The 24948-nt window shown below is 43.2% G+C and overlaps 1 protein-coding gene across 4 annotated transcripts in view; it reads right to left on the bottom strand.

Moving 5' to 3' along the window:
• Window positions 1-23899, bottom strand: part of LOC140910224 (probable E3 ubiquitin-protein ligase HERC6) — a 33957-nt gene extending 10058 nt beyond the window's left edge. For 2 of the 4 annotated variants that reach the window (XM_073340673.1, XM_073340676.1), the window contains exons 1-15: window positions 23581-23899; window positions 21626-21785; window positions 18701-18777; window positions 16183-16410; window positions 13326-13420; window positions 11934-12061; window positions 10844-10989; window positions 10129-10202; window positions 8012-8139; window positions 7251-7310; window positions 5840-5933; window positions 4114-4303; window positions 2623-2771; window positions 2413-2529; window positions 1627-1737 (exon numbers count right to left, since the gene is read on the bottom strand). In XM_073340673.1, coding sequence (XP_073196774.1) covers window positions 1627-1737; window positions 2413-2529; window positions 2623-2771; window positions 4114-4303; window positions 5840-5933; window positions 7251-7310; window positions 8012-8139; window positions 10129-10202; window positions 10844-10989; window positions 11934-12061; window positions 13326-13420; window positions 16183-16410; window positions 18701-18777; window positions 21626-21785; window positions 23581-23836 — 2013 coding nt within the window. In that variant the 5' untranslated portion in view covers window positions 23837-23899. The remainder of the gene's footprint in view (window positions 1-1626; window positions 1738-2412; window positions 2530-2622; window positions 2772-4113; window positions 4304-5839; window positions 5934-7250; window positions 7311-8011; window positions 8140-10128; window positions 10203-10843; window positions 10990-11933; window positions 12062-13325; window positions 13421-16182; window positions 16411-18700; window positions 18778-21625; window positions 21786-23580) is intronic. The other 2 variants (XM_073340677.1, XM_073340675.1) reach the window with 2 other exon arrangements.
• Between the last annotated feature and the right edge of the window lie 1049 nt (window positions 23900-24948).

Here is a 24948-nt window from a genome sequence, read left to right as displayed (position 1 = left end):
AAAAGAATGAAAATATAACTATTTCCAGTATCTTGCCTGAAAAAAATACTGCAGTGATAATGGGTACAACATTTCCCCCTCTATGTGACATTTGCCCAGCTCTAAACACTAACTTATTGCATTGCATTGCACACCCATTTTCTTTCACTTGAAACCTACTGTGTTAGAAGTAACTGGTATTCACGTCATACAGCATAATTAGAACTTCTTTTATAAGGAGAGTTAGATAAAAATGTGAATTAACTCCATTCAAAAGAGTCATTTTCCAGGAAACCATGTCAGAAATGACTATGGCAAACCATAGATTTATGGCTTATTGCAACTATCTATAACCCACTACCCCCGCTCCCACACACACACACTCATGGCTTCCATGACTGGAGGGGTGTTAACTGGACACTTCACCTGGTATGGTCCCTTGAAATATGTTAACTGCTTATGCCAAAACTGATCCCCCTTGTATTTAGCTGTGAGACTTTCATATCTTTCCCCAGAGCTCTGTGTAAGCTCAAAAGCCTGTCTCTCTCCCCAGCAGAAGTTGGTCCAATAAAAGATATTACCTCACCCACCGTGTCTCTCTATGGCAAACCAAAACACCCATTGGTAAAAGAAGACTTAAGTGATGTTTAAAGGAGTAACTTCTGATGTTCAATTGCAAATTCCGTTACATCAAATTTTGTTACATCAAAATGGCCCCAAATCCTGCAATTCAATCCACATAGGAACACTCCTGAGCCTGGTCAGACCCCCGCCCCCACCACCGAGGGTTCAGAATGCTGATGCAGTGTAGCAACACTTAATAAGATCTAAATAATTCTCATTTAGGGGGAACTACTCTTCTCCTATAGGAATAGCAGCAAGGTCCTGGCCAAGGTTCCAGAAGCCCTTTGTTAAAATTCTGCCACCAAGACACAGGGAAATTAGGACAAATCCCCTCCCCCACCTTATAATGAACTAAATTCCACTGAACTGCAAGTGTATTTTCAAAAATTGTCCTGGGAGACAATGCTCCCAAACTCCACTACAAGTTCTTTTCCTCTCCCCCCTTCACCCCCGAATCTAAAACCACACTGATCCAAGTCATGTTACAGGGTCGATCATGTTAGTATAGTATTTGAACAACCGATGCCATTTTTCCCCAAGAAGAAAATATAAACCTCTCCAGCAAAATACTCTACATTGGCAAGTGATAGCACCTGGTGGGTCATGAAAATACTTTACTTAGGCCATGGCTACACTACAGCTTAAGTCAGCATAAGTTGTGTCGTTCAGGGGCGTGAATAAGCCACCCCCAGGAGCGACGTAAATTACATCGACCTAAGTGCTGGTGTGGACAGCGCTATGGACATTGCTACTGCCACTCGCGGGGGCTGGAGTCATGAAGTCGACGGGCGAGCTCCCTCTTGTCGGCATAGACTCTGCACAAGCAGTGTTACAGTGGCACCATGGTAAGCTCTGTAGTTTAGCCATAGCCTTAGTTTGGAAGAAAAAAAAAAAAGTGAATACATTCTAAGCCCCTCATTTTAGCACATGCTCCTGGGGTTGAAATGTCACTCTAGTTCTGTGGCCCACAAAAAACAAACCAACATAAACTGTGTTTCAGAGTATACAGAGACCAGGTCATACCTCTTGCATGAAAAATGAATCAAGGTGGAACACATGAATCTTGGAAACCAAGTTAAAGATAAAAGGGAAACGGCAGAATATGACGGGAACGTGGTCTTCATGACACGAATTCTACCAAGGAGAATGGTACATATCTTTTGAATACTTAAAAATAAAACAGGTAAGTCCCACTTTCCGCATTCTTAATTCATGGATTCACCCTTTTTCCTCCCTCCCCACACAAAAAAATGGCCCTGCAAGGCTGCAGTCTCCTTCCCTTTCTCGCCTAGGAGGGAATTATAACTGTCCCTCTACCCCTTTGGATTAGTTGCTGTGCATCAAGGGCAGGTTCTGGGGTGCATTTCCTCCACCAACCAGGTACTGCAACTAAACCCAGACTTAAAAAAAATCAAAACACGGCTACAATATGGAGTGAAGATTAAGGTTAGACATTTCAGAGGTAGGCAACAGAGTCTAATGGTTATGGCACTGGATTGGGAATCAGGAAACCAAGGTTCTATTCCTCGTTCCGTCACTGACCTACTGGGTGCAATTGGGCAAGTCACTTCAACCCTCTGCGCCTCTATTTCCCCTCCCATGTTTGTGTGTGTTTCTCTATTTAGATTGTGAGCTCTTCTGGGCAGACACAGTCTATTGCTTAGCATCTGTTCAGAGCCTGGCACAGTCTGGCCCTCATCTCAGCTGGAGGTGCTAGGTGTTACCATAATAAGAAACTGCTGTCTTTTAACCACCCATTGTCCTGAGAAACTCTGGAATAACCAGGAGATGGTACAAGGTCATACTCACAGCTGTAACTTGCCATGAGCGCCACCTCCATACATCGTTTGAAAGAATAAATGTTCCGGAGATTTCATCTATGTAAAAACTGCTTAACTGTAGCGTGTAGTTAGCCTTCCTGTTTGCCTTGAAATGGAACAAAATGTGGGTTCAGATGCACATGTTTGCTTAGAACCGGTGACGATTCTCTGTGCAGTTATTCAGACTAGACATGCTTACTCTGTACAGCTTTTCAAGCACTTCTAGGAGAGGTTTGGTGTCCTGGTAACGGGGGAAGGCGTAATATGGCAGCTGAGATACTACAGCCTTTTTCAACATCTGCACCACATTGTCCAAAAAGGATGCTGACAAGGATGACCAGCATTCTTCTGAAATATGAGGGGAAAATATTCCTGTAAATGAAACTCCCCTGCCAAAAAACCAATGAAACAAAAATCTCTAAACACACACACACCTCCCAGCCTTCCTCCACAAACACCTTGCAGCTTGCATACTTATGAACGATACATGATTCAAAAGTATTTTTTAATGCAACGTGGTTTTGGAGGGAAACAATGCAGCCACTAAATGCAATCAGACACCATACTTCAGCTATTTGCACCCACTCATATAAAACACACATACAAAACTACAGCAGATGAGAGCAACACCAAGCCTAAACATGTGAACTTACGACCACCTCAGGCCAATAACCAGAGTTCCAGGGTAATTTTCCTAGCCCGTCTAAGGCTCGTCATCCCTCTCTTTGAGTCCCTCTCTGCTGGCTCCCTCTTCTCTATTGTATCAAACATAAAAGTTACTTGTCCTTAATTTCAAGGCCCTTCACAATCTATCCCTACCCTACCCTCTCATTCAGTATCGAAAGGTTGAGTCCTGCCTCCATGATGCCAGCCTCCACTGTCCACTTGTTAAACTTTCAAACAAGCACCTTCATGCTTTCTTCCACGCTGCCCCATAGGCTTGGGAGTGCGTACCATAAACATCCACACAGCTGCCTCATTATCCTCCTTCAAAACCCCACTGCCAAGGTGCCTATACATCCCTGACAACAACTGGGCTACTGGTGTGCTGAGACCACTGCCAATCACGCTGACCAATATTATCTCATTGTTTCCTATGTTCGCCAGTCTGTCCGCGTCCACCTCATTTATCTTGTCTTATCATTAGATTGTAAGCCCTCTGGGGTAGCGACTGTCTTTTTGTTCTGTGCGTACAGTGCCCCATGGACCAGGAGCTTGTGTGTCGAGGGTTTCTAGGCCTGGTAGTAGATACAACAACAAGAAAGGGAGCCCACTGGTTGTTTAGGATGAAGGTGGAGATATATGGTCCGTGAGTTGTGGAACAGATGCACATGAAATTGAGAAGAGGAGCTGAGGAGTAGAGTGTAGATGGAGTGTAGAATACATTAGTTCCTTGCTTTTTAGGGTTTGCATTGATTGACTATGCAATCTAGCACCTTTGGCTCTAACTAATAAAAATTGTGTGAGAGAATAAAACTCTCTCCCTCTCTCTCTCTCACACACATGTCATATGAAGATTTTGGGACAGCAGCACTATCCACAAGTAGTGAAGGGACGAGGCTAAAATGATCACTTTGTATGTTTGCACCAGTATGTTAACCGTGTCCTAATTAAGTAATTTTAAAATGTGTGCTGAAGTTACCATCTCAGGCAGTGGCTTCTCCTCAGGCTCAAAGTGAAACAACCTTACCCAGAATGTCTGAGGAGCGGTCACTCATGGTATTAATGGCCTGCGCAAGTCGCATAACAAAAGGCTCCAAGTTCGGTTCTTTGTACATCACAGAGCATTCTGGCAGGAGTAGGAAAATAGATAAAGCCTCATGATGAGGAGAACGCAGTGGAAGACCAGGAATCAGATCAGCCAACAGATAGGGATTTATCTGTATGCAATAAAATCAAATAAAGAAAGGTGGAAGAGAGAAAGCATTTAGAGAATGATTTGCAGTGCCATATACAATAAAGCCAATACTTTCTACCTGGCATAATGCTGGACTCGAAACTTTGCAAAAAAGAGTTTTTTTATGTAGAGTTTAGATGCAGTTAAAATAAAAAATAATCTATGTTAAAATTGGGGTAAAAAGGGATGAAGAGAGGTTTGTTTGTTAGAGTTGTTGGATACTTACTATCAATTGTGCCTTAAAATTGATTCCTAAGGACTATTTTGCACCTTTCTATTCAGAGATGAGGAGCCGCTTACTGGCCCAAATGCCTAAACTATCCCAATGATTTGGAAGCTGTGCTGCTGCTCTGTTTCCTGTCTGTCTCCCAATTCCAAAGTCATGGTGTTAAAACACAGAAATACTTTTGACATTTTACCACACTCAGGGTGATTTCGACATGGGATAAAGAGTTGTCCCCATCCTCTCATATACTTGGCCAGCTACCTCTTTTTTATGTTTAAAAACAATTCCTCATACTTGGGCGGTGAAGACTTTGGGAGATGAGAGGGTTAGGGAGATTAACAGTCTATGAGGAGAGTCCATGTGTTAGCATATCCAAGTGCAACGCATCACTGCACAGGGAGCAGAGTTTGGATCCTACGCTTGTCCTGAGCAACTTTGGCAGATGGCGTTACAGACCCTTCATGTCTTCCCCAAACACACAAAGAAAAATTCCCTTGCAAGTTAATTAATTAAATTAATCAGTAGCTTCCTGTGTGGTGAAGTGGGAATTTACTTAATGTTTTATAGGAATACGGTGTGTGCCTCAGTTTCCCCTATATGTTGCACAAGTATCTAGGTGGTGGAACAAGGGTGGGTGATTGTGCAGAGACCCTAGAGGGCAGGTGTGACTGCCGCCTAGCACCCTGGGCCCAGACAATGGACAGACATTCTGTGTCCTGGCAACTGATAGCCGGGCCTCACCCTCTGCAAGAAGACCTGGAAACAGATCAAAAGACGGAGGAGGGGAAACTGAGGGTGAGCTGCTGGAAGCAGGTCAGTCTCCTGGTTTGGGACTTGTGGGGGGAGAGCCCAGGGCTCTAGGGCTCCCCAAATTGGACTTTGCTGAATCTTCCTACTTTCTGTGCTAACAAGATCTGTTCTGTACTGTGTTCCAGATGACTAAGAAACCCTTCTGTTTTACAAGGTCGGCTGAGAGTCACTGCTGACTGCAAAGTTGGGGGTTCGTGGCCCCTGGGGCTGTATGGAAGGCTTTCCCAGGTACCCTATTCACTGCAGGGAGCTCACAGCATGAAAAGGGTACTGAACACTCCAAGGTCAGACGCAGGAGATGCTGAAGCCAAGGAGTTGTGCCCTCGGGAGTGTGTGCCCTGCACGGTGTCACACTACAAGAGGGTCCTGTCTCAACTTCATTCAGAGTAATTCCAGAGTACCAAGCCTGTGCACCCCTGATGACCTGTTAAATTAAGTTATACCCTGGATGTAATTTGCACAAAAACTTGCAAGATGTTTTACCTGGTTAACAATCCATTCCTTTTTGGTTAGCTCATCAAATACGTCCCTCGCCTTTTGTAGATCAACACCAATACAATTTGCTTCCAAAGCAGAGCTAAGGTGATTAGGAAAAAAATACACCTCATTTTATATAATAAAGGAGGATGCTGCAATATACCTCAATGGTTACATTTTGGTTTTAGGGTTTTTTTTTAAATCTTTTCTAGCAAATGCTCTTTCCTTTTTTAGCAAGTACTGATTTTTAAAAGGTTCTTCTTCAGAATTTAGTGCTGTGCAATGTGCCAAACTGACAGCCCTAGAAATTGGATCTCTTTGCTCATCTACAGGGCAGAGAGTGGCAATGCAAGCTTTCCCACAATGCCCAGTCAGCGTGCCTCAACCAAGCATCACCTGTAAGGGGGAGAGGACAGCTGAGTATTTGTGCCCATTCAATTCTTGGTTACTCTGCTGAGACTGTTAAAAAAGAGGGCCAGTTCCAACTGTGACATGGACAAGGGTCCACTGTCCGGGAAATAACCTAAGACGACCTGCTCAGGTCACACTGCCACCAAAAAGCCCTCAGACGGTCCCAAGTGTCAGTCACTATTTTAATGAGCTGGATTTGAACCAGTGACTCTTTAGGCTCAATAGCACAATACCAACTCTGTCCCCTAAATCAGCAAAAACTATATGATACACCTGTGGGTTTGTTTTTTTGGTTGTTTGTTTTTTTAATATAAACAAGCTTAGAATTGTTGTAGCTCTGTAAAAAGCCCCGAAGGGTTCTTGTTAGCCTTAGAGCTGTAGAACTGCTAAGTGAAGTGGAAGAGTACGAGAACACATCTTAGCTCAGCCGACAGCTTGTTTCTGCAATTCTTATTCAGGTACTTTAAAATTAAAGCTTTAGGAAACTCAGATAAATTCCATGGGCTAGATCTGCCCTGCCCAGGATGAAGGAGTGGGAAGAGGAGAAAGGGAGCATTTTCCAACACACCCCTAAGCACACTCACAGACTAGGTGGTCAGTATTCTTAGTGAGCACTTAAAAATGCTGAGGAGGCCAGTAGTCTGGCCAGCTGACAAGCATGGTCTGCTGGCTAGTGGTATGGTTGGGTGTCTGGCTGCCTAGTGCATTTACTGCTGGGGATTCAGCGTATTGAATGGTGTTCCTTTATTAAAGAAGTAGCGGAGTGTATCACAACTACATAATCCCCCTTTGCTACCTGGAATCTTCTTGTCCCGCAGCAACATGACAGTTATTCAAACTTTAAAATGGCTGTTACTGCTCTGCTTTAACTCCCTTGCCACCCCTAAGCCCAGCAAGTACATCTTCTGGATACAGGGATAGGGTTTTGCCTTCATAATTTAGTTCACTTACAATTTTAGCTTCTTGTTTAAACTTAGCAAAGAATGGCATTGAAAGTATCACTTACCTGGGTTTTAAAAAACTTGCACTTAAACAAGCAGGAGAAGAAAATATCAGGGCTATTTCCCTACAAAAGGCACAATAATACAAGAAAGTAGGCATTAAACAATTATGCCACCTAGTAGGTCAATGTATTAGCACTCAGACATTTACAAGATTGAATCTTAAGCAATTACTCTGTTATTTAAGATATTAAGAGAGCACATTTATGTCTGTTTTATTTGCATGATGAATTTTCTACTGCCAAAAGATGCTTTCTTAAGACATGTCCTTTAGAGGAAGATACGATTTGCTGCAGGATTTTTATTCTCTCTCAGGGCCTGATCTAAACCCCAGTGAAGACAGTTTTTCCATTAACTTCAACGGGTTTTGCATCATGCCTTTAGAATCTAATCTGACTCCAAACGAAATGAGAGGGTGTCTTTCAAGTCAGTTTAGAGTCTGCTTCCATTCCCATTCAGCAGCAAACAGGTATCTGATGATTCAATGAAAAACCATTAAAGAATTGAGTTCAGAAACAGTGTTTAGTCATGGCTGATTGTCATCAAAGAGTGTTCATACAAGGCTGGCTAAATTGTAGGACAGCCACGTTATAGGCTAGGTATGGGCACATTACTGAAACTACTAGGCCCATACCTAGGTAAAGGCAGTAAAACAGACCCTACTTTTGTTTAAAGTTTATGAATCAGTTTTTAGTACATTGATTATAAAAAGAGTCTAAAGACAAGTCTTCTCATCCCATAATGTAGAAAAGTGGTAGACACCAACCTTTTAGCCTCCTGGAATTCATCAGTGCCAGCTGTCACTGCCAACCATTTATCTATCAATGTCCTGTCAAGCCTGCTAATCTTCGGCAGGGTATCTGTGGAAGAGATCCCATGTGCATACTCAAGATCCTTAAATAAAACCAAAAAGCAAAGATACAACATATGAGTGTATATAAAATTATAAACCACCACTGCAAATAAGCTTTTTACAAAGCAATTGATCAAATCTGCTCCCACTTTTGCTCAAACTGAAGACCCTGCATTTGCATTAGGCAGGTAAATGCAACAGGCTACATGGAGAAACTACCAGTTCTCTAATCTTGTAATACTCTTCCTGACATTAAAGTAGGTTTATTTGAGTGTACTACCATGATGTCCCTGATACTTCCCAAATTGAAAAGAAAATGTTTGTTTTTATTTACTTTTTGTAACAGAGTGGGAGGACAAGCAATAAATACGTGCAATTCTCGTGCCTTGGATTCTGAAGCAGAAGGAGATCATCATTACTAACCCTTAGAGATGGCACCCAACTGTACCTAGGATCCCTCAACTTAATTTTAGCTCCTGAAGGTCACCAATTTTCCTCTTCACAGTATCCCTTATCATCTATCCAAGAGTTAGCAAAATGAAAAAGGACACGGGTTAAGGTATATTGTAGTAACAGTCTGAAAGCTCCTGCATTGATTCTCTATGCCAACCAGTTCTTTGAGATAGCAACCAATTCTAAAACCATGCTCCCATTGCAGTCAATGAGAGTTTTGCTATTGACATCCATATGAGTGGAACCAGCCCTAGAATGATCTGGACACAATTCTAGAGAGGAAGAAGGGTGAATACAGGAAAAGAGCCACTAACTAGGTTTTGGATATTAAAATTGTTAAATTGAGGGGTGGGGGGAGGGAGAGGAGTTAGGGGACCACACAGTTTCCTACCAACCACTGTGGGTCTCCAGATCTGCTTTGTATTTATGGATCACACTTTCCGGAAATTAAAGTGAGCTGCTTGAGAAATCCTTGAGCTGATGACTGGAGGATCTTCTCTGCTCAACTGGCTCTCCTAGCCTGAACCAGGCAATATAGATAAATGAGCTGTGTTCTAACTAACTTCAGATTACTGAATGAAAACTTCCAGTCTCACCTGGACCTCCTCCTGCTCCAACAACCATCACTTAGCTCCAACCTATTTCATTCAGCAGACTACCAGGAAGGGCTTTGTGAGTGACTTATGGTTAACGGAGCATCCATGGAGAACCACTATTCTCCAAAGGGCTCAAAGCCATAAATCATCACTAGTCTATTGCTATGGTTAATTAATGTTTTTACAGAACACTGAAGATGCAAAGCTCAATGTAAGTACCAAATATTATCATCAGCCTATACTGCAGCTCTTCAATCTCAACTTCCTCCTTGTGAGATTATGGTCAGAATTATACCCACCACTGTAACTCTGATTCTTTCTACCATTCTCTGTGTGCTAGGTTAACACTGGGTGATTTACTCTTGCAACACGATCTTGTTATATATTTCCTTTAAAAACAACATTGGTTCATATACTTGAGTATATTTAAGGAATGGATTTTCCTTTCTTAAAACACTGTCAGATCCTCATGCCAAATCAACAAAGTTTCATTGAAATCAATGCAGTCATGATCACTGACAGCAGCTCAGGGTCTGGCCCATAAAATATGATTTTAGAAAAAAGTTACTGAGAGCAAATATTAAAGTTGCATAATACTTCCCATAAAAAAGTAATAAGAACCTTAATTAAGACCTCAAATGCCTTCATCGTTTACAGCCAGCAAAACTGAAACTTCACAAGGAAATAAACTTAGGGTCAGGGAGGTGTCTTTTGTGGGCCCCATGTAAATCTATTCAGATTTGGCTGAGTTATAAACTGGAAATTACCGTTTTCCCCTTTGTGTTTTGCTAACTACTGCTTGGCAAAAACTGCTGCAGCTGTTAATTGCTTCCAACCTTTTCTCCATAAACACGACATCTCTACTTTAAAATGAATAAAGCTTACATTTGCTAACATGCTAGTGATATACTGCTTGCAATTCTGCCCACCATCACTGAAACACATGAGTTAAATGAAATCTACAAGACAGGGTATCACTACCTGGGACTGAAGAGTACTGACGAAGTTGACATACGTTCCAGCAAAAATCATTTTTACTTGGACGCCCGACAGATCTACAAGAATACGAATCAGATCAACCGCAAATCCTCAACGTCTACTGCTGCTATTTATGCTGCTACTTTATTCTCTTGGGCCTTAGGCACTGATCCAAAGCCCACTGAAGCCAGTGCAAGTCCTTCTATTGATTTCAGTGGGGTTTTGGATCTGGCCCCAGACCTGCAAGTTGCTAAATGCCCGCAGCTCCCATTAAAGTCAAGAGAATTGAGAGGGCTAAGAAATGTCCAGCAGCTGCTCAGCATGTTACAGGACTGGACCCTGGGAGATGTTACAGAAAAATACAGGCAAGAGCCACAACAACATTTTACTCCCCCATATATTTTCATTGGATATTCTCTGTTTTTTGAAAATAATTACATGACAGTTATATTACAGTGATGATATCATCCGTTTCTTCGTAGTCCAGGTTAGTGTTAGATTTATGTCATGAAGCATGAGGGCTTTATATTCCTTCTAAATATAGATATTCTAATACCATCTAATATTACTGATAATGTTTTTGTTATTTAAGTAAGTGCCAAATCCTTTTTTAAATCCAACTAAAGGTCTTGACCTCAATTATCTCTTGTGGCAATGAGTTCCACGGATTCATTATGCATTGTGTAAAACCAAACATATTTCCACTTATAATCAGTACCGTTAGCTGAAACCAGACTGCTGATGTCAAAGTTCTGTATCTGCTCCCCTGGGTTACTGGCTGTTCCATTTTCAATGTGTCTTTGGGGACCACGTCCAAAAGATATAATCTGCCCAGAAGTAGACATATAGACCAGGGTGTGATAGCTGCCAAAGAGAAGAGATAACTTGTTACAAACCTGTCACAGAAAACTCTCTGTTCTCCCTTCCAGTCAATAAGAGTCAGCTGATGGTAAAACAGGGTTATAAAGGCACTTGTACAAATTCACTAGGACATCTAGTGGTTGGAGCACAGCACTGGGAATCAGACAAGATGGGCTTTATTCTTCACCACTGCAGACTGTGAGATGTTCAGTAAGTCCCAGTCCCAGTGTAACTCAGTGTTCCTGTCTGAGAAGGACTACTTAGTGACCCAGGCCTATTTGCCTTATTTGACTTCAGCTTGGCCCTTGATTTGCAGAACAATTTGAGATCAATGAAGAGCAATACATACACTATACATAAATGCCCTGCCTTATTTTTATTTCATATTACAGTATGCATCAGACCTCTGAACCCTCTAGAATTTGCTATATAGAGACCATCCACAAAAAAATCCAGACAGCAGAACTACCTCAGGAGTGTCTAATCTGCTTATCCAAGTTGTATTATAATTATACATTAAGAGCCGGCTTTACTGGAATACTCTGAATGCTTTGCATCCCTCCAGTGATGACAAGGAGCAAGAAATCCAGTTTCATAGGCCAGTTAAAGCTGGGTTTACAGAAGTTTACTGTTAGTGAAGGAATGAGTGCAAAGCAGTCAGAGCATACCACTGAACTTCACCCTAAAACTCTGTTTCTACCGGCTGCTGCAAACACCTAATGTATCTGTGTTCTCACAGAACTGGAGGGTAACTTCTTCACTAATTGACCTTAAGATTGTAACTGTGCAACTTTAGCTTTATATTGAAGCAGTTATTTGCTTTTAATGGGAACACAACTGGTTAAAAAAAAAAAGACCCAACATTGTCTATCTTCCTTTAGAAAACAATATTATTTTTCCTTGCAAAATGTGACTATTATGAAAAACATACAAGCTACAGTATACACCTTCCACATGCCAAGTGGGAAACTGGACCATCTATCCATTCGACCTTTTGAGGACCAGGCATCTGGGTTGAAGAGCAATGTCCCAGCTGTCCAGCACTGTCATCTCCAAATGTGAACACACTGCCATCCTGTTGAAACAAAAGCAAATTTAGTTTGCCATGGTTATGGGACTTTCACCTCCTAATTCTTTTTAACCCCTCCAGCAAAAAAGAAGAAAACCTGAAGATTGTTGAGAGAAGATGATACAAACTAGCCATACACAAGTGAAACCAAGGAAGGATCATATTCACAGCGGGCACGTAAACTAATCCAGTTTGGGCTGTCAGCATGGTTTGAACCTGGGATTTCTCATACTAAAAGCATGAACCTGCTGCTTGAGGTAAAGGGCTAAATTCCCTGTATGGAAGAGAGAGATTTATACCCTCTTGTAAGGCGTAGCCAAAATAATGGTGGTCAACCCCCCCCCCCCCCACACACACACACAGTGGATTACAAGCACACCGATCCAGGGAAAAGCAACCTACTGAACATATGCACTAGCTGGTCGCAGAAGATTTCTATGTCAGATGTAGTGCAAGGATGTTGCTTTTACTTCATGTGCTTTCCATTAATTTTTGATAATTTTTCAGAAAACAGCTTTTGGTACTAGAAAAAAATACATATTCCATTTCTATTCTCATTAGAAGTCCTTTGTTTAGGCTGAAAGTAAAATTTCTTTTAAAAATTTCCAAAATACCAACGTTTTCCTAGAGTACAAAACCTGTTTACATTTGTTATTACATCTGTTTGTACATAGTGGAATAATTGTTAATTTTAAGATAAACTACAAAACAGTCGCTATAAGTAGGGTGTTTCCAAAAGCTCTGTTTTGGGAACCAAAGCATCTTGAATTATCCATTGATAATGGAGATTTTCATGGTTATACAGCACTTCGGGCCATATCCTACTTCCTGTCTTCCTCATCTGAGTAGTCCCATCATAGGTTTGAGTAAGATGAGCAGGATTTGGCCCAATCCTACACTTACTGAGGTCAATGGCAAAGTTTCCATTGAATATAATGGGAGCAAGACAGGGTCCCATAACCTTAAACTGCCCTTGTTCTTTTTCACGTAAACACCCAGCAGGGGTTTCCAACGCCAGAGGCTGTAGCAACGTGCAACCCGGACATCCTTGAGCACATAAACATCCCAGAGACCTCAGTGAAAGTTACGAGGCCTAAGGTCTTCGCACAAGGTTAGCACTGCCCAGGTCTTCTAATCCCTCCAACCCAAAATCAAATACAGACCCTTAAGCCTTGCTGTGCCATCATACCAACTAAGCATGAGCTTAGTACACTTATCTGTAGACAGTCATGGCCTGGCCACGCATCACACAGAAGGATTTGGAGCATACCTGGGTGAGCACTGCAGTGTGTTCATCTCCACAGCTGATATAGACCACACCAATAGTCTTCAGAGCAGCTACCGCATACGGTTTGAAGACTTGCTCTGTTGGAGAAGCACAGATTCCTATAGCATGTGAAATGGCTTCTTTCCTTTCATAACACCATCCACTAGACGTTGGGTTACCCTAACCCTGCTTTTTAGCATCTTGCCCTCTGAGATTTCATATCATCTGACCATGATTTATTTAAAAAATATTTAAAAGGAAAGGGGAGTTTAAGGGCAAAATGAGATCATCTGTGCTTTCGTCTCCTCATATTTACATACACACCTTCTACAGCATCAGCTAGTGCAAGGAATGTAAGTGCTTTGTCTGGTGAGCAGAAATAGAAACAGAAGAGTTTTTGTTCTAGGCCATGTTGAAGTTGCATTTGAAAGCTCTCAACCTGACTGTAGTTTGTGTCTTTGTTTTGGATTTGTAATCTACAAACAGACCACAGGTTTGGCTCATGGTGGGAAATCTTACAGGCTGAGCAAGAAACCCAAAGGGGGCTTGAAGATGCTGGCTTAAACATCTAGACTGCCAAACAAAACAACCTGCCACTCACTCACGAACCTCACATTCCATACAGGTTAAATCTGGCCTAACAGATTCTCTGCAAATAGGGAGCCATCAAAATTTCCATCCAGACAGAAATTGCATATTGTTAGCTTGGCCAAAATGTTATGAGTATAATACTGTCACATTAACGTGCTGGTTTTTATACCATCCACTTCCAAATGAATTGGTCATTCTTTCTGGTTTCCAAAGATCCTACTGTCTCCACAGCTGCCTGACCTGTGGACCCTTTATACAAGCTGTGGAAATGTTTTGGTCCGAGCTGGCTGAATAGAGTCAATCATCTCATCTTTTCCTGTCCAAACACTTCATTTTCCTCAAATTTAATCGCTGTTCATGTGATTCACTGATTTTCTGCAAATAGTTCTTACCTGGTATCTTGTTTGTAAGGGGGACATTAAAAAAAGAGTTCAATGTTAGAAATTCAAGCTGTTTTGATTGGCTAGGTGGTATGTGTGACAGTCTGTCCCCCTATATTCACCCCTTTTAGAGGATTATGGTAAAACTTGTACAAAGTATGCACTGGGAGGTATCATTTGAAAACGCAGGATTTGCTGATCATTATTGTCTTGGTAAAATGTGTGTGGCAACACTGTATGTAAAGATTTCGCTGTGTGGTATTGTTGAGACATGTTGCAACCTGCTCTGGGGGCAGTCACAAACCAGTTCCCCAGAGACAAAAGGCTAGCCAAGGGCTCAGCCACGTGTCAACAAGATCAAATGGACCCTCAGCTGATTAAGTGGCCACTCTTCCGCAGGAGAGAGGGTGTTGGCAAAGAACTGACATTTTGACAAAGCAGCAGCTTGAGCTTCCTGACAGACTTTCTGTCTCCTGAATGCCAGCTGGAGGTGATTCTAGTGGAAGAGAAATGGCTGGAAGAGCAGACATCCCAAACCACCTCTTCCTTTCTCTCCACCCTCAGCATCAACAACGCTTGAAAAACAAAGGAAGCAGTATTGGAGAGGGATCCTGACTGAAGGATTCAGCCAGTAAGACAGTTGGAACTCCTGCTAAGAGAGCTCTTTGCTTTGAATTCACTTAGCTTGTTAAGCATTAGTTACATTTTACCTTTTATTCCTTGTAACCAATTCTGATTTTTATGCCTTATTACTTGTAATCACTTAAAATCTTTCTGTAGTTAATAAATTTGTTTTATCTAAACCAGTGTGTTTGGGAAACTTCATTTGGGAGAACAGGATTTGTGCGTATCGTATTCCAGGGGTGGCCAAACTTACTGGCCCTCCGAGCCACATACAACTATTTTTAGAAGTTCAAGAGCCAGGTCACACCTGCTGGGAACTGGGGCTTCAGCCCCACTCCTGCTGAAGCCCCAAGCCCCAGCACGTGCTCTCCACAGGGCTGAAGCCCTGAGACTGCTCCCCTCCCCGCTGGACAGAAGCCCCTACTCCACCACCCCCCTGCAAGGTGAGGTCCTGAGCTTCTCCCCACGGCCCCCTGTCTGGTAGGTGGACACTGGGAGGGAGTCTGGGGGACTTGTGAGCCGCACTTTAACTGTAAAAGAGTCGCATGTGGCTCATGAGCCACAGTTTGGCCACCCCTGTTATTCTATTAATGAAATAAAGGACTTTATATGAACTTGTATTGCCCAGGAGGGTGCTGGGCAGTACAAGATGCACATTTCTGAGGGGAAGTCTGGGACTGGGAGTTTGCTGGTGTTGCCCTGCAGCGGAGTTCATGACTGGCTGGCTACAGTACTCATACAGTATAGCTGGGAGTAACCTACTTGCTGGAGGCTGTGTGTGAGCAGACCAGGAGTGGTTGCTCTCACGGCGAAGCAGTGTAAATGTCACCCCAGGTCGGAGAACTGAGGGGACACAGCTGTCCATCAGTCCAGATTGTACCCTGGGTAACGTCACAGGATGTTTCTGCTCCCTCTTTGGGTAGGTACAACTCTTACAATCAGGCTTCCAGTGTGAATATGAATTCAAAATGTGTTCCTGCAAACATTCTGCAAATGTTTGCTTAAAGTTTCCCATTTTGGTGATTTCTCGCCAACAAACTCATTTGATAGGACATGAACAGTTGGTGCAAATTCATTCAAACATGTACATATCCTTTCCCCCCTCATATTCATCTAGTTCTAGTCATGGTTCATTCTAGCGAACAGTGTAAGTCCATCCCAGCGAACAGTCTAAGTCCATCCCATTATCTCAGGAGAGTCTATACAACAAGAGGAAACCTGGAATTAAGATGGAGTTTCCTTGAGAAATGAAAGGATAGAGTTACCTCTTGTATTAGCGTGATTTAATCCCAGCTGCCGTGCGTTGTTCCTTCCCCACCCATACACAACTCCTGAGAGAGACAGCGCAAAGGTGTGTCCCCCGCCGGCAGCAACCTGAGCCAAGGGGATCCCGTTGAGAGATGTGACATGCTGTGGGCTAGGCTGGGAGGGGGTTTCTTTACCCAGGCCCAGCTGGCCGTGGGTGTTCTGTCCCCATGAAAAGACTCTGCCATCTTTATTTTTATTAAAAGAAAGAGAGAAACAAAGTAAAAGATGACACACCTTCAAGTGACACGTGCACTAACTAGCTCACTAAGAGCTGTGAAAAATTATGCCCCTGATGTGAATTTGATGCCACAGAGGAGGGCAGATTTACCACTCAGTCAAGCTACATAAGGGTGAATTCTATGCTCACTAATCCACACACTACCCCAATGACTGTGGGGTGTGATGACAACTAAATTTGGCCCATACCCATTATTCCTCATGCTTGTGATTTGGCAAATACCTGGAGCTGCATGACACTGTGCTGACAGAATAATTTTACACAGCTTGTGTTGGTAGCAAACTGAAATTAGTATCTATAGTTTCCTAATCCATCCAAAGCTGAGGAATCAGGTAGTTCTGTATGCTCATAGAAACTGTTACATTTTTCATCTAACAACAACAAATAATGAACGGAGAATGCTTTTCTCAGCGTCCCCTTCTACCATTTTAATGCCAGTGAACCTGTATAACAAGATAAAATACCACCCTCTTAAACATGACACACTATGCCAAAGGCATATATTTAATGTAGTGCTCATGACAAATGCCAGATTGACAGCCCTGAACCCAGTGCCTTCTGTTTAGCCACAGAACAAGTACAGAACAGGCAACAGCAGAGGAAGCTTCTTCTCTGCCCATTTAACCATCCGTGCTGGATGTAAGAAGCCTCACTGCATGTAGCAGGAATTGTGGTTCCTCACTAGGAGGAGGAAGAAGGGACACATTCATCTCTTTATTACTGAAGATGGATTTTAGCTATCAAATGAACAATTCCCCAAAAGAACGTGGGGAAGATTTTTGACATTTTCTTATCTAAATAGCAGTTTTGAGAAGGGTTGCCTTCCCATCACAGACAACACCCAACACAATAGCTGGTTTCAGAGTAGCAGCCGTGTTAGTCTGTATTCGCAAAAAGAACAGGAGGACTTGTGACACCTTAGAGACTAACCAATTTATTTGAGCATAAGCTTTCGTGAGCTACAGCTCACTTCATCGGATGCATTCAGTGGAAAATACAGTGAGGAGATTTATATGCACACAGAACATGAAAAATTGGGTGTTATCATACACACTGTAAGGAGAGTGATCACTTAAGATGAGCTAATACCAGCAGGAGAGTGGGGGAGGCGGGGGAGGGGAGAAAACCTTTTGTAGTTATAATCAAGGTGGGCCATTTCCAGCAGTTAACAAGAACAATGTACATGGCCAGAGGGGCATTGCTGGCACATATCACACTGGTGGATGTGCAGGTGAACGAGCCTCTGATAGTGTGGCTGATGTGATTAGGTCCTTTGATGGTGTCCCCTGAATAGATAAGTGGACACAGTTGGCAACGGGCTTTGTTGCAAGGATAGGTTCCTGGGTTAGTGGTTCTGTTGTGTGGTATGTGGTTGCTGGTGAGTATTTGCTTCAGGTTGGGGGGCTGTCTGTAGGCAAGGACTGGCCTGTCTCCCAAAGTGTGGGTCATTACACAAAGTAAAACTATTTCCCCATGTTTATTTCCCACCCCACACTGTTCCTCAGACATTCTCGTTAACTGCTGGAAATGGCCCACCTTGATTATCACTACAAAAGGTTTCCCCCGCTCTTCTGCTGGTAATAGCTCATCTTAAGTGATCACTCTCCTTACAGTGTGTATGGTAACACCCATTTTTTCATGTTCTGTGTGTATATAAATCTCCTCACTGTATTTTCCACTGAATGCATCTGATGAAGTGAGCTGTAGCTCACGAAAGCTTATGCTCAGATCAATTGGTTAGTCTCTAAGGTGCCACAAGTAACACAATAGCTAACGCTTTGACAAAAAAATGTTACTAGCAGCTCCTTTGTGAGCATAACTAACCAATGGCTAACTTGGCCCCACTGGGCTTTTTCAGAAATGAGGTACTAAGCATTATTTGGGCTGTAAGAAAAACAGAAAAAGATAAATTGACATTTGCCCGCATCACACTGATTGCTCTGCTTGTATATTGTATCCCTTTGCCCTCCCTTTTCTCCATCTCATCTATTAGACGGTAAACTCTTCAGGGCAAGGACTGCGTACTACTCTGTGTTTGCATTGTACTGGACACGATAGGGTTCCATTCTAGGTTGGTCCATGAGCACTACTGTAACGAGCATGATTACTACTAACAATTTCTGTTAAAGGAGTAATGGACAACTTAACATCTGACTGACACATAAATTAACTGCACCAAAGAACAGAATTGCTTGCATGGCACTTTGGAAATAATTTAAGAATGAAACGTGTATTACCTTGTGCAAGTGCAACCGAGTGATAATGCCCACAGGTGACTTGTATTATTCGGAGAGCAGAAAGGCCATCTATTTTCCTGTAGTAGAAACAGGACAGCCAAGTTAACTTGGCTTCTAGAGCATATGAAAAACTCAATTATGTTTCAGAAAACAGATAATGTAATATTATATTTTATAACACTGACTCTGCAGTCTCTGATTTACCTTTGCCTGGCCATTAGCCAGTCAGAGTTTTCTGCAATAGGTTGTTTCTCCACTACTTAAGATAGATGCATATAAATGTGTCATTTGGACTCTGACTTAATTTGTCCTGTGCTTCAGTGGCCTATTATTCACACAGAGGTGAACGCGCACTGTATTTTGAACCTATTCGGAATAGATTCTTACACATCCACTGCAATATAACTTTGTTGACAGCAAAAGTATCCATATATAAGCATTACAGCTGGAGAGCATAGCTACAGCTAAAGTTAAGGTTCCCTGAACATGCCCATGCTAACAAGACTTTTGCCTAGAACTTTGTCAAACTTTCACCTGGAGGGGTGAAACTTTCTGGATCTGGTTTCTTCCTAATGATGAATGTCTTTAGAAAGCTCAAGCAAATATTGTTCTGCTGTTTGTTTTACTACAAAGGCAGGGTGGGAAACAGAAAGCAAACATAAATGTTAATAATGGAGAAAATGTTGTAAGGTTGTTTTTTTAAGAGCTTGGGTGTCTTAGCAGTTTGGAACAGAAACTAAAAATTTAGCATGAAGATTGTTTATAGATCAGATTTTTTGGTAGTCTAATGAAAATCCATTATGGATTGGATTATGGATCACTTGATGATTACCTGTTCTGTTCATTCCCTCAGTGGCATTGGCCACTGTCAGAAGACAGGATACTGGGCTAGATGGATCTTTGGTCTGACCCAGTATGGCCGTTCTTATATCTGAATTTTAAGGGTCTAAAAAGCATGCTATATTTCTTAATTATAAAAGCTTCTTTTCTAATAGTGCTCTCTGAGTATACTCTGTTGGTATTGCCTATGCATGTAGAACAAACTTGACTGGAGTTTTTGACTGTTCCATACATTTTGAAAAACCCGGTCTCTTCTACAGACTTCCTGGAGGAGCCATGTTTGATATGCCATAAGGTCATCCAGACTGGGTCTATTCCATGTGCTAAATTCCCACTTAAGCCTGTGTGTAGAGTGCTTTTAAGAATGGGCCCAATATTTTTCACTAAATCATTTTCAAGTGTGAGTTTTAATACACTGCTTACAATTTCCTAACCCCATGCCCAGCAAGCAGATAGAAAGGGCATGCATGGGAGGGTGGAGTGGGGAATAACTAACTAACTACAAATGTTGTCTTACAAGACTGAAAAACAACATTATGAAAGGGTAAAGAAGTGTTAGAGTTTCATCTGATACAGGATCAGAGCATTTTGTTCCCGAGTTCAGCAAGGCCTCAGAATGTAATATGCCAGCTAAACCACTTCACACGTGACCAAACAGTCATGGTCTGGTCAAGGCGATTCTTCTTCCGTGGTGTACAGATGTTAGTGACTATTTTACAACATTCACTGGCTTTTTTAGAACTTGATGTGCTGAGGAGTTATTTGCATCCCTGCTGGTGAGGAGAGGTCTGGTGATCTCCTGCTGGGGAGTAAAGTCGAGGAAGGAAAGACTTAAGGTCAAGGAAAGAGCAGGCACCATCCCACCACGAGGATTCCCCTAGGAAAGTGCAGCTTTAAATTGGTCATGCCCCCATAGGATCATCCCTGAGCCATCACTGCCACATCCCCTTCCTGACCAGCACCACCCACTTTTGGATCTTCTCTGTTTGGCTGCTACCCTCTTCCCCACCCCCACAACAAACTATAAGCTCTAGAGCTTGATCCTCAATTTTCGGTGCAGCCTGCAAGAGAGTTGAGACCTGTTCCCACGCTTCTTGCACAGCCTAAACTTTAGTCGGGATTAAAGTAGCTGATCTAGTCTTTGATACATTCAACTTTGTGGGAGGAGGAGGGATAAGGGAAGGAGAGGTAAACAACAATTCTCCTTAAACAGGAAAGAGACAGACAGAAATATACTTGCTATAAAAACAAAGGGTTTGTGGTCATACTGTTTGTGCTTTACATTTCCGTATACCATTCAGTAGTCATGTCATAAACATGTCAGGTGCAAAATGGTTAGAAAGAGGTGTATTTGGCAAAGGAACCTAACTTGCATTGATCTGACATTCGCAGTGGGGGATACAAAACAAATGTTATTTACAAGAACAACTAACAGGATTATGTGAAATAAACACGTCTCCCCTACTTTAACTTGTGGCTGCACCACTGCCCAAAAATTGCAGGGGGCAAATCCTGCTCTGGCACTGACTTCCACTGGAACACTGATGCCAGAGCTGAATTTAGTCCCATATTCACAGATGAGTGCGTGTACTGCTATTTATAAATAAGTCCTGTAACTGCACTTGAAAAAAAAATATCTGAAATCCTCAAGCAGTTCTCTCTCCATGCATGCCGAAGCCTACATCACCCCAACATAGTTAGCAGAAAAATCTCTTCTAAACAAGCTGCAAACAATTCAGGTGATGTTGAACCACCATCTAATCCCTCACTTATGATAAAAGAAATCATACAGAGACAAAGTTAACTTGTGGATGAAATGCTGTGTTTGGGTAAGTAAAGAACATGCTATGCAAGAGTAGGAAACCACGCACAGCATCTAAATACTCTTACACCTGTTTTGAGACAGCTAGATGTGAGATTCAATGCTCTGCAAACTTCCCCCAAAACTCAACTTTTCTCTCTCAGACCTTCCAGTTCCAGTCCTGACCAATGTCAAACTGGGCCAGATTCTGTAGTGGTTTCGTGACGTGCACAAATGGGGACCATACAGTGAGTCTGAAACATTACGCTTAAATGGCTACTTACTTCGGGATTAAACTTTGTTCCTTAAATTCTCCAGTGCCCAGCTGGCCTTCAGACCCAGCTCCCCAGGAGAAGACCTTTCCTTTGTTGCAAACAGCCAGCGAGTGTTCTTTTCCACAGCTCACATGAACAATAATCTGTGCTTCTAAAGCTTGAATTTGTTCTTTTTGGTGGGGAAAAAAAGTTATTCAGAGGTTACAGAAAGAAAAGATATACACAAACCCTACCTGCCAATAGCAAAGGATTAGTCATATAGCAACACTCAGCTCCTGGGGGAAGAAATTCACATTGGTGATTCCTCCCACTAATTAAGAAGTAGCATAAATAGGCTCTAAATGGAGTTTCCTTCCTCTACTGGAAAGATCAAGGCTGACACAGGACCATGAGCATGTTGGTTAATACAGAGGAAAAACAAGAGCACTCTCAGGTTTCTAACACTTAACACTAATGTGCCTTGGGAAAAAATTATGGCAGTACCACAAGAATATAAGAGAACTTTTATACGAATGAAATATTTAAACACGTCAGCCTAAAATCTTAATTCACCTTCCACAGCTTTTCATTTCTCCTAAGTTTGCTAATTACCAATGTTATTGTACTTTTACTTGAAAAGATGGGTTGAGAGAACTTTCTCTCTTCTTTGGTGCTGGAAATAAGTCATAAACCAAATTTGTAGCAATAATTTTATTGGTAAGAAATATCCAAATATCAGGGTAATCCGCTGGCGGGCCGCGAGACAGTTTGTTTACACTGACTGTCCGCAGGCATGGCCGCCCACAGCTCCCAGGGGCTGCGGTTTGCCATTCCTGGCCAATAAATAAATAATATATAGAGGTGAGAAATAACAGACCTCAACTCTATTGTCCCTCTGCAAATTTGTGTACAGAGTCAATCCCTTACCTCTCTCTAAAAGTGAAAAGTTTCAAAAAGTTCAGTGAATAGAAGATCGTTGGGGGTGGAATAGATCTGGACAAGGACAAGAAGTCTGGAGATAAATGTGAAAAGCAAGGGACATATGCTTTTTTCTAAAATATTATATTTGCTGTTGAAGAAAAAAAATCCAGAATACTTAACGTTGTTGTTTTAGTTAAATAAAACAATTTAAATGTCTGTCTGGTGATCTCCTCCGAATACACCATGGCAAGAAAATCCTCCAAATATTAATGATTAACCTGTTGAATTGGAGATAGTTCACCTCCCAAGGACTTCAGAAATATCTGCTTCAATTACTTTCGGTAAATGAAATAACCAAACAATCATTCATTTTCTGATATAGCTGTAAACCTAATCTGAAACGTTTTCAAAATAAATCAGTTTAAAAATGTATAGTTGTACCTTCTAAAAATGAAACCTAAAAATGAAACCTCTCTGGGTTGTGAAGAATAGGTATTAAGGATATAACAACCAACAGGAATGCACTTTTATGTAGAAAACCATGATTAAATCGAGTCTTCCTGACTACTGATTTAAACTATGATTTAAATCAAATCCACCCTGGCACCGATATTGATTTGTAGGTGCAGAGAGGGCTGCCACCTTCTCTCGCTAGTCTCTCTCTGAGTTAGCGGTGAGGAGGAGAGACAGCCAGCCAGAGGCAGAAAGCAGAGCAGCAGCTGCGGCTGGGTTTCGCCTCTCAGCAGCTGACTGCCCCCACCAGGAATCCGAAACCGAATGTAGCAGCGACCTGCAGGCGGAATCCGAAACCTGCAGCTTGATTGGCAGGAGGGAGAAATGGAAACGTACCGGAGCGGGAGCGGCTTTCCCAGCCGGCTGCATGCACCCAGCGGAACCCAGCTGGGCGCCTGCCCTAGTGCCGGGCCAGCTCCGGCCCCAGCGATGTGGGTGAGGAAGAAGCACCGCACAGACCCCCAGCACCCAGCCCCCGGAACCACCCGCCTCGCCCCACGCTCCTGGCCCCCGGCTGCCCGAGCGGGACAGGGCACTGCCCAGCCTCTTACCCGGCGTGTAGCTGCGAGGCGGGGGCCGCTGCCCCGGGCGGAGCCTCCTGCCCAGCTGCCCCCGGGCGTTGGCCCCGCAGGAGCAGACGGTGCCGTCGGGCCGCAGCAGGAGCGTGTGGCGCTCCCCGCAAGCCGCTTCCAGTAGCGTGTGGCCGCCGCCGGCCTCTGGCCCCCGCCGGCACCGCACCGGCCCGCCGGCTGCCGCCTCGCCCAGCCCCAGCTGCCCGCAGGAGCCGGCTCCCCAGCAGTACGACATGCTAGACCGGTGGCGGCGGCTGCTGCTTCGCCCAGCCTCTGCCCGCCACGGGGAAACCTGCTTCCGCCCTCTGTGTCGAGCCAGCCCAGCCCAGCCCAGCCGGCCCCTTTCCAGCCTGCCCTGCCTCGCAGCTGGGGTGGGGAGGGAGCTTGCCCTGGGGCCCCTTCCCTGGCATTACAGGGGGCCGTGGAGGCCAGAGAGAAGGCGCCTCTGTTCAAAGTCACCCAGGGCAGTGGGGCTAGGGTGACCAGATTTTATAGGGACAGTCCCAATAGTTGGGGCTTTTTCTTATGTAGGCTCCTCTTACCCCCTACCCTCTGTCCCGATTTTTCACACTTGCTCTCTGGTCACCCTAAGTGAGGCACCCAACTCCCATGGGAGGGAGACACCAAAGGGCTCTTCCTGCCTTTGGAAATCTCTCCCCCTAAGTGTTTTTTGTGTGTGTATAAACAAAGCCCTAGCCCAGCAGCCTCCCCCAAACCAGAAAACAAACCCCAGCCAACCAGGGAGAACAGAATCAAACCACTTGCCCTCCTTTATCGACTACAGGCGTTTGGTCCACCCTACTCCTGCAGCCACACCCGGCATCCATCTGAAGTGCCACTGATTTGCAATGGGCTTTGTGTGGGCACATGAAAACCACCCACCTGGAAACCATTGCAGGGTCAAAGCTGTATGCTGTACACTGTAACTAAGGCCATGTCTACACTACAGAGCTTTAGTCAGTACAGCAATGCCAGGAGAAGGAATTCTTCTGTGGGCATAGCTACATTAGCTAAATCCACAGAATACTCTTTTGGTGGCGTAGTTGCGTCTACACTCGGGGTAGCTAGTGAGAGTGACTTTTTCCTCATTCCTAGCCGATATAGCTATGCTCACAAAACTTTGTAGCATAGACCAGGCCAATACTCTGTTAAAAGATGCCATGTTCTCAGCTGGCCAAGCTTTTCAGAGAGGTTCCACATTTTTGCTAAGCAACTGGGGCAAACCAAAGCCTGAATTGTAAATGTTAAGCACATGGGTAATTTACTCACGTGAACAGTACCATAGAAATCAGTGGGATTACTCACATTGGCAAAATTACACACATTTAAATGTTTGCAGGATTGAAG

The sequence above is a fragment of the Lepidochelys kempii genome, chromosome 4 (genome assembly GCF_965140265.1).
Source record: "Lepidochelys kempii isolate rLepKem1 chromosome 4, rLepKem1.hap2, whole genome shotgun sequence".
Lineage (NCBI taxonomy): Eukaryota > Metazoa > Chordata > Testudines > Cheloniidae > Lepidochelys > Lepidochelys kempii.
Note: the sequence above shows the minus strand (reverse complement) of the source record. Positions and strands in the feature narration are given on the sequence as shown.